Source organism: Ciconia boyciana, chromosome 10 (assembly GCF_034638445.1).
Source record: "Ciconia boyciana chromosome 10, ASM3463844v1, whole genome shotgun sequence".
NCBI classification, from domain to species: Eukaryota; Metazoa; Chordata; class Aves; order Ciconiiformes; family Ciconiidae; genus Ciconia; species Ciconia boyciana.
In genome coordinates, this window is record NC_132943.1 from 6992448 (window position 1) to 7002972 (window position 10525).

At 43.1% G+C, this 10525-nt stretch overlaps 1 protein-coding gene across 1 annotated transcript; it reads left to right on the plus strand.

Moving 5' to 3' along the window:
• The first annotated feature begins 1022 nt into the window (after positions 1–1022).
• LOC140657612 (basic helix-loop-helix transcription factor scleraxis-like) lies at positions 1023–1641 on the plus strand. Its single transcript, XM_072874892.1, has 2 exons — positions 1023–1442; positions 1591–1641. The coding sequence occupies exons 1-2, from the start codon at positions 1023–1025 to the stop codon at positions 1639–1641; spliced, it is 471 nt and encodes a 156-aa protein (XP_072730993.1).
• Positions 1642–10525: the final 8884 nt, after the last annotated feature.

Below are 10525 nucleotides of genomic sequence, written 5' to 3' on the forward strand. Positions count from 1 at the left end.
GCATAGATGTGGCCCTGCCTTGTTGGTACTAGCTGTATTTTGAGAGGGCATGACTCCCAGCCAAATATGTCAAAGCAGCTGTCTATCCTAAGTGTGTGCACCCATGATTAAAGAGATACGACTCTACTAATCCAGCCCTGATTTGGGAAGAAGGATTAATATTTAGACAACACCACCACCACCACAAATAAGCTTCTGGGACCGTGAAAAAACAGTCAGTCAAGGCTGCTTAATCAGGTAGAGATGATTCATCTGAGAAAACCTGCACCATGACCTTTCATGAGTTTCTGAGCGCAGACAGGCTGTCAAATTTTTATGGAGAAAAGAGGTGTGATCAACTAGTGCTTATGATGACCTTTTAATAAGTAAATGGTTGAGGTAGGCACACATTCTGAACAGAATAAGAAATTGGATTTGTGTGCGTGTCTAGCGCTTGCTGGGGAAGGTGATCAAATCCACCCCGTGCTTGTTCTGTTAGCCCGCTCCAGCTATGATATACATACACACATATATACACACGCATATACACACGCATATACACACATGCACAGCTGGAACAGCGCAGGGGAGTGCAGACGTGGTAAAACTTGTAGAAGTTTTTACACCCGCGAACACACGAGGGCCGTTCACACCGACAGACGCGGGAAAACCGTGCCCGCGGGAGCCTCCCGGCCCCCGAGCCTCCCGCTCCGGCGCGGCCGGCAGGGCGCCGGGCAGGACCAGGCTCCGGGGCTCCCCTCAAACCGCCGTCGCGGCCGTCCCCCGCGGACCCCCGGCAGCGGGGAGGCGGAGGAGAGGGGGATTTCCGCGGGAGCCGGGGCCGGGTCGAGCCCAGGGCCCCTCGCGGCCGCGGCGACAGGTGCGGCGGCGGCGGCGGCCCCCGGCTAAAAGCAGCAACCGCGCCAAGCACGACCCGCCGCGCCGCCGGCGGGACAGGGGGCCGCGGCGGCGGCCGCGGGCAGGGGCGATGCGGCACCTGCCGCGCATAAAAGTCATGGGGCGGCGGGGCGGCGGCAGGCGCCATGAAGGCCGGCGGGGGGGCGGGGGCGGCGGGCGCGGGGCAGCCGCGGGCGGCGGCGGCGGCGGCGGGCGGCGGGCGGCGGCGGCGGGCGCGGGGAGGCGGCGGGCGGCGGGCGGCGGCCAACGCCCGCGAGCGGGACCGCACGCACAGCGTCAACACGGCCTTCGGCGCCCTCCGCCGGCTCATCCCCACCCGGCCGGCCGACCGCCGGCTCTCCAAGGTGGAGACGCTGCGCCTGGCCTCCAGCTACATCTCGCACCTGGCCAACGTGCTGCTGCTGCAGCGGCGGCAGGCCGAGGGCGCGGCGGCTGCCCAGCCCTGCCCGCCGCCCTGCCCGCAGCCCTGCCCGCAGCCCCCGCCGCCGGGCGCCGCCGCGCCGCGGCCCATCTGCACCTTCTGCCTCAGCGAGCAGCGGAAGCGGGTAAGGGCCGGCTGCCCTGCACCTCTCTTCGGGAGCCGCTTTGCGCGGGGTGGCTATCGGCCTCCGCCGCGGGTTTGGGCTTGGCCCAGCCGAGGGTTAAGGGGCGGCCTTGGTATCTCCTAACCCGTGTGTTTTGTCCCTCGTACAGCACCGAGAGGAGGAGAAACCGCTGTCCGGTCCAGCGCTAGGCGGACACTGAATCGGCTGGGAATCTCGTGCAAACCTTGCACTGACTGTACAGCTGCTCTGGGTAACGTCGCCGCGCTCATGCTAGATGTTTACATTTAAATAACGCAGTCCTAAAAGAGTTCCTTTTTAAGCCTATGCGCTTTGTTTCACTTTGTGACAGGTTTATTCAGGGTATTTTGCAAATGGAATGGCACGCTGTTGAGACAGTTGCACCTGGTGCGGCAGCTATTTTAGTGCGAGAAATGTTAAACCTAAGCAGCCAAGCCCTGATCCTGATGTCTCCTAAACCTGTGTCCCATGATGAAACTTGAACTTCCAAACACACAGTGTCTCCTGTCAGGGGAAGCTGTCATGAACACGCCGTGCTGTACGCCTTCAGCCCAGCTTGGGCTGCACACAACGCTGCCGCCCACTCCTCCAGCTGCACGCTAATTCTTGGGGTGGGGGGCTGACACCGACAGCTGACATGCTCGAGAGGTTTGAACGATGCTGGAAGATTATTTTAAGGTGTTCACAGAAAGTCGGGAAACTTCCAGTGAAAGCACCACGGTTCACTGTGCGCATAGGCACAGCAGCACATCGACACGGGACGTCGCCAGGACGGGAGAGGAAAGTGGAGAAGTGCTGCGTAAGCGATGCTCTTTTCTTATTAACGGTGCGAGTCGTGCCAGTCCTTTAAATAGCATGGGATATTCCTAAATCTGTCTGGCAAGCACGGGGTAGGGAGGGTTTCCCAAGGGCTCTCTACATTTACCCATCACCCAGGTCGTTCCCAAATTGCGCCTGTACATCACTGATGTCATTTATCTCCCCTCAGTTTATTAACTTGTATACATTTTTTTTTTAGAAGTAAGTCTAAAAAGCAAATATGTGTGTTATGTTTTCAGTTTTGGACATTAATGAAGCAGCAGGCTAAAATCTTAAACCCAAGGAATGGTGGATTTTAAAAAAATATATAGCTAGTTTAATTTTGCAATGTTTTTTATAGTTATTTCTAATATATTTAATTAGGCCTTAATTAATCTTTAACTTGTTACTTTGGGAGGCACTCTGTATTCTTTAAAAGCCTGGTAATTGTACCACTCTGAGGAGTGCTGCAAAGAATACTTGTGTCTCATTTTCCTCCCCTGATGCCATCTGTTCAGTCCTCCCGGCCAGCCTTGCTGCTTTAGCCAAATGGGAGGACTGAAGCAGCCGCGCTGCGTTGCTCACTTTACTTTCTGTATAGAATTTTTTCTTCTTCCCCTAAATAAGTGCAAAGCAAAGTCTGGCATTTATTATGAAGAACTTAGCAAGAACAAGATCTTGGTATATCGCTCATGCAACTTCACATTTTTAGTTTTCCTTCTCCCTCCCCAACATGCACTGACCACCTTTCCTTTGTCACGATGAGGAAAAATCTGTCGTACCGACAGAACCTGCCATAAACTTCTCCTTTAAAATCCTAATTGAGAAAAATATTGAAGCAAAGTTCCAGCGCTTCCGCATCACATCGGTCTGTTCACTTGTTAAAAGCAACATGCCGTGTTTTCCTGGATTGAGAAGAGTTTTTTGTTTTTAAAAGGTTTCTAGCATTTTTTTAATGCTAGAAATTAATTTTTTAGAAATTAATTTTTTCATTAATTTTTTTTTAATAGAGAACTTTAAATTGCTGCCAGATTATGATCTTTGTTTTGCTTTGGCATTGATTCGTGAAGCTGGAACTCTTTCATGTTTATACAGAGTGCTTTTTAATTTTTGTATTGTGTCGGCATGTGCGTGTGGGTATAGATTTCTACAAACATGCCTTCCTGGCTTTTTTTTAAATAAATTTGAAAAAGTTTGTCTTTTAAAGAATTATTTACTTTATAATTAAAGCTGATCTTACAGTTAAGCACTGCATTCTTATGGACACATTAAACCAAAGCATCTGACCTGCTTTACAGACAATTAATAGTAATCTGTTCATTTAGCTGTATCATTCAGTATGATACCCTAAAATGGCAATAAATAATGCAAATTCAAACAATTTTAGGAACATTTTGCATTGAGTATGCTCTGAATTTTGCAATTTGTAAGAAAGACAATAAAATGAATTATTTCAGGTTTTCAAAGTGTTGTTATTGCAGTTTTAGGAGTTTTAAGAGTAGTTCTTGGCAAATGCAGCGTATTTGGATTTAATAGGATATCTCTATACTTAGTTGTTAAAGGAAATGAGTATAAAAAAAGTGAGGTCCACTTTTGCACCATAGTATTAGCTGAAAGCTCATGACTTGAAACTCTCATGAATAATTTGCACAATTCTACAAGAATTTGGTGTTCTCACTTTAAATGGGATTTCATCTCCCTGGTTTTGTATAACGTTTATACAAAATGCTTTCAATGACAAAAGCAGGAGCAGGCTGTTACGACTTGGCCATATCTCCTGTTTAACGTGGCTCAGTGTAGCATTAAATTCTTCTCTCTTCACTCAGGATAAACTGTTGAATTCAACTGGGCTTGAAGATTTCAGTATAATGCTCAGGGTTTCAATTACTAAATAATATTGGAATTCCAGCAACACTGATTGACTGTGGCAGAAATTAGGCCCCAGAGCACTGTGGCCCAAATATTCATGGTATAGACAGATAATACCTATCCAAAACAATTATGACAGTGATTTCTCTGAGGAACAGACCCCAAGCCTGCATTTATACATATGTAACACTGTGTATTTAAATGGGGACAAATCCTTACCTTTGCTGAAGTTTATTTATAATGTAAAACTTCTCTACCCCAGGAGCAAAAAAAGATACAGGACTGAGCTGTTACTGTGTAATGGGTTTTCTATAAACCTAAGGAAAAAAAAATAATTTCTAGAGATACAGATTAATTGGGTGCTCAGATTTCACGATAAAGAACTCACTCATCATTAGGTATTTTATGGAATTTTTACTGTATGAGTTTGTGTGTCTTATCAGTTTGATTTTTTTAATCACTTGGTGGAGAGACATTGTTTGTGGCATGCACAAATTTATATTTATAAGCCAAAATTTTGAAACTTGGCTGTCTAAAAGCAAGTACCTTACTTGATGGCCAGGCATTGGAATGATGCGAGTTTTTCCAGAGGTGCCAAGCACCCTCTTGTTCTTCTGAGGACATTGTTTTTTCCTCATATTTGAAAGTGCATTCTGTTCTGTATGTATGAACAGAGGCATGCCTAATGCCAATCCCATCTTTGTTTTCCTGTAAACACTTGGCTATTCAATTTACATGATGCATGAATAAAGCAGAAATGGTGAGATATACACCATTTGATCTTAGATCCTATTAAATGATGGTTAAAATATTCCAAGCATAGTACTTTGTATGAATCATTGTACTTAGCCTGGTAGAGCACAGTATAAAAACAGCATCAAGCAAAACAAATAAATCATGTTGTTTGATTTTCCTGGTTAAGTTTAAAGCAGTATTTGAACATAGTACTTGGTTATTTGTGAATTAATCGTAATGTAAGTCAAAGTAGTTTCATATGTTAGCTACTATTTTCAGTTCTGTTCTACAAAATGGAAGTTTCCTTTCTAATACCTTCTTGGAAAATCTGCATTTGTTTGCAAAATGTGCTTATATTTGCTAAAATAAACAGTATTTTTGTTACTAATTTAAACAATAAACTATGAACACTAAGATGGTAGTTCTCTTCTATAGCCATCTCAGTTAAGATACAACTATTTAATCTTTTTCTTTACATCTTTCAAATCTATCATTGCAAGATTTCAGCAGCATATATATATATATATGTATGTATGTAGAAGCATTGCCAGCAGGTTGAGGGAGGTGATTCTTCCCCTCTACTCCGTTCTGGTGAGACCCCACCTGGAGTACTGCTCTTGGAGCCCTCAGCACAGGAAAGACATGGACCTGTTGGAGCGGGTCCAGAGGAGGGCCACAAAAATGATCAGAGGGCTGGAACACCTCTCCTATGAAGAAAGGTTGAGAGAGTTGGGGTTGTTCAGCCTGGAGAAGAGAAGGCTCCAGGGAGACCTTTTTGCAGCCTTTCAATACTTAAATGGGGCTTATAAGAAAGATGGGGACAGACTTTTTAGTAGGGCCTGTTGTGATAGGACAAGGAGTAATGGTTTTAAACTGAAAGAGGATAGATTTAGACTAGATATAAGGAAGACATTTGTTACGATGAGGGTGGTGAGGCACTGGCACAGGTTGCCCAGAGAAGTGGTAGATGTCCCATCCCTGGAAACATTCAAGGTCAGGTTGGACGGGGCTCTGAGCAACCTGATCTGGTTGAAGATGTCCCTGCTCTTGCAGGGGGGTTGGACTAGATGACCTTTAAAGGTCCTTCCAATCCAAACCATTCTCTGATTCTATGTATGTATGTACATCCTGTATGTATGTATGTATGTACATCCTGTATGTATGTATGTATGTACGTACATACTACGGGACTGCCAGAATGGTTGCATAAGACCAGTAGCTTTTAAATCCTTAACCATGTACCAGTTGTGTTTTGGAGGCAGCATTCTGATCCTGTACGGTCTCCCTCTCTTTAGCACTGAGAAAGTCATACTAGGTGTCTACACTGATACTTAAGGTTGAGCTATTCAGCCAATACACAAGCCACTTATCCCCTCTGTATCTACTCCCAGTACCAAAGCTCGATGCATTGAGCTTCAGATTTCTAATACAGCACTAAAGATGCATCCTAGGTGCTTTCATGAAATTGTAGGACTTGATCTGCAAGCTACACATCTCTCCTAGGCTGCTTGGTGTGCGTTGGCAGTAGAGAAGGAAAGCGGGTAGAAAGCTTGGAAAAATGAACAAGGGGATGCCTCTGCTCAGGGCCTGCACAACATCATAAGTGCCAAATACAGAGGGAGTTGGAGGGAGGGAAAGGATGGAGGAAAGACAGAGGGAGAAGAAGGGAAGAGGTTGATTTACCAGTAGAAGTTCAGCAGTTTCCAGCATCAGGCTAAACAAGGCAGTACATAAGCCAAAGAGCCCATAGTATGAGCAGTCAGTGCCATGTTTCCCCATAAGCAATTTTCTTTGGATGTTACACGTTTATGACCAGAAGGATTCATGGTTCCTAAGGCAACAAATAGGACATCACTGCAAGAGGAAAAGCTGGTCAGTCAAGGGACTACATTAAAACTCTGCCAAATTTACCCTTTGAAAAAACCTTCTAGTCATCAAAATGATTCTTTGTGGCCCTTTCTGAAAGGCAAATAGTAAATAATAAATCTTTAATCATCGTACTTAAATCTTACATTGTCACATACTCCCCCCTTGTATATACTCCATATGAGACTGAGCCATTTCACAGAAGCCATAAAAAATTAAGCATAAATTAGAGTCCACTGAAAATTTGAGACACAAAATCTTTGATGCCATTGTTTACTAGATTCTTTCAAAACAGACCTTCAACTTCCTTCCACAAAAAAAAGCTGTTTTCTATGTTGTGGCCTTTTGCACTGTGAGACACTAGACACTATGTTGAGAGAATCTCGCAAAAAATATAAAACCTAAAATAGCTGTCTAAATACCGCTTTTCAAAAGAGAGTAGTAACGTCTTGATTGATAGTAAGAGCTAGTGGATAATACTACAAGGCTAAGAGAAAGAGTTTATATAAAATTAGCTAAAACAGACAGCACATTGCCAAGGCAAAAGATCTGGGGGATATATTATACCAGGAATCCTTTGAAGGTTGAAGAAAAGTGTTTCTAAAGAATCAACATGGGGATTGTGGAGGAGGAAGAGAAAATTATTACTGGGATAAAAACTACCGTAGAGTTTTGTGAAAGCTAAGAAAAAAACCCACTATTTAATAGTGAGAAGAACCGCACTGGCTGCTCTGAACATATTTCTTCAAAAACTTTTTCAAAATTTGGATATACATACATAGCCAGGCAGCCTGGTATCTTATTTCAAATGAAATCCTTTAGCTATTACAACATAATACAGAGTTTCAGAAACCTTGAAGATTCATACCACTTTTGAAGTTGTACAGTAATGAATACAGGCTTCCTCAGGAGAGGAAAGAGGAAGAGAGGGCATTGATAAAGAAGAGTAATCAGTAGCCCACCGAGAAGGATATTCTCTGTGGTGCCAAGAGAAATCCCAGTTCAAGTCCAGGTCAATACTTACCCTTACAAATGCTCTAATCGTTGTAACCCTCCCTCATTCTCCTGCCAGGAGTGCATACGAGGTGTATTTGGTGTCTATTTTGAGGCGCCCAAGCAGCCTCTGGTGAGAGGTAGGTATCTCAGATCTGCAAGAACTATGGTGCAACTGGGCATGAGCTGGGCAAGCAAAGGGGGTTTTGTTGTTGTTTCAATGAATATTTAGATATTAATCGTAATTTAGGCAACTAGGAAAGGTCCTCATGAATTGCTGTGCTACAATTAGGTACATAAATTATGCCGAATTGAAAATCAGGATGTATGTATGCATGCATTTTCTCCAGCAGAAGGCCAATTTAAGGCGGTCCTTCTCCAGCTTCTCTTTCCTGACCCCTCAGTTGTGCCACTGGAACTTTTTGTGGACACCCTCTGAAGCCAGATAAGGTAAATAGTTTATGCTAAAAAACAACAACAGAACAAACAAACAAACAACCCCCCCCAAAAAAAAAAAAAAAAACAAAACAAACCCTGAAAGAAATCTAGCTCTTGGAAGTATTTGACGTCCTGATACAGGTGAACTATGATTCACCAAAGAAAGTGTCCCCTGTTTTGGTGCTAGATAAAACGTTCATGTAACAAAACACTTAAGATACCAGTTGCTTTGGAAAGGCCTTATCTTCTCCCATTCATTTACTACATTCACATCACAGTAGTGTTGTGAGGTTTTAATTAAACATTTGGAAATTGCTATGGGTTCTTCCAAAGAAGAAGCCAATATAAATAAGACCATTACACGGAAATGGGTGATGAAATAAGTAGGTGATAAAAGCAATTCTACTTGTTATCGCATCTCTCTCTAACACCTGATTGTCTTTCCTTCACATTATTAAAATAAACCCTACTTTGCAAGCATATGTATGCAGATCATTTTTAAATGCAAAGATTACAGAAAAAGGTAATTCTTTCAAGAAGAGAATTGTGCTTGGCAGAAAGGGTAGGCATCTGTCAGGCCCAGATAAGATCAGACAGCTGTGCTCTATCCTGAAAGGGTGTCGTGAAGCTAAGTTTTCCTAGGGAAATAACATCTTTGGTATGAAAAGCAGCAAAATGTAATGAAGTCTCCAAACAAATAAGTAGAGAAAACAGAAACTCTCAGAGCTCATTTTTATCTAAAATACCAACCCTATATCAGGAGAAAAAAAGCAGGATGAGAGGAGGATAACATCTTTACCGAACAGTAAAAAATAAGGGGTGGGAGGATCATCTCACTTTATATTCTCAATCAAATTAATCCTTTAGATTAGAATCAAAGGTACGAGGCAATTTCAGCAGCAATAACCACTGCAGAGAGCCACTAGGATAGTAAGAGGGCTGGGACACATGACACCTAGGACAGGCTACGGGAAGAGAGGTGGTTAAAACGGAGATGAGAAAGAAAGCTAGGTGGAAATCTAACAGCAGTCTCGCAACAGCTAAAGGGGAAGGCGGAGCCAGGCTTTTCTGAGAGGCGCACAACAAAAGGACAAGCAGCAATAATCACAAGTTGCAATAAGGTAATTTTCTTTTTTTACTTAAAGAAAAATGTTCTTCTCCACAAGCATGGTTAAGCACTGGAACAGGTTGTCCAGGGAGGCTGTGGAAGCCTCCTCCTTGGAGAGTTTCAGAACTTGACGGGGCAAGGCCCCGAGCAGTCTGGCCTAACTTTGAGGTCAGCCTTGCTTTGAAAATAGAAGATGTATTGAATAACTCAAGAGGTCCTTTTCAATCTAATTTTTCATATGATTCTATGAAATAATGAGCTTATAGTTCTCTGGAAAGGAAGACTGTAGAACAGAATAATAAGAAAGACTTGAAAAATGCAGTGACTTCAGGGGAAAAATCTGTACTTCTGGGCAGTGCCAGGATCTATTATTCCAGGTGAAAATGAGGGGCATCCAGGTATGCATATCAACAGGAGAGCGAAAAAGGTTCCTGGAGAAAGGAGGAACTGAACATGCCTATAAAGCGGATTTCCAAAAATAGAAACAGTCAGAGGTAGGGCTCTATTTCTATCAGAAGGACCTCTCAGGTCTATTCTGGGCTTGAATTAGTAAAAAGGCTTTAATGATTTGTTTGAATGATGGATTAAGATTTAAATTTACAGGTGATAGCTGTGGAGGGTAGGATTAGAATTAGAGATGAACTTAAAGAAAAATAAAAGGAGAAATGTTCTTGAAAAGATGCATTTCACTATAGAAATATATGTAGTACTACGCATGGAGAGGAATAATCTATTGCACAAACAAATGATGGAGAATGACAAGCAGAAAATTATTTTTGAGGTGTCGCATATCACAAACATGACAAGCCTTTGCAAGAAAGGTAAACCCACACAGGATGCATATTTCATCAAGACCCCTTTCGGCACTATTTTCTGTGATTATTAGAATTTCCCCAAGTTCTATCTGAAATGTCTGGCTGGGTGGAAAATCTGTTAAAAATTGTAACTTAAAAGAATACTGTTTGTAGAGAAATACATAGTCTTAACTACTGTGTCTGTGCAAATGAAATGATGGAGGGGGACTTGAGATTGTGAATGCCAAACTAGGTAACAGTGACACAGGATATCTGTATCTTACTAACTAATAAAGGTCTACCGAAGACACCTGCAGTAGTATAAAAAGAAGTTATGAGACCCTGAAATTGTCAAGGGTAACATATGGTGCTGCTAGTGACTGGAGCCTGAGTATATGCTAAATGCATGGATATACAGTAATTAGCATATCAGAAATGCACCATAGAAATTTTAGCATCATGAT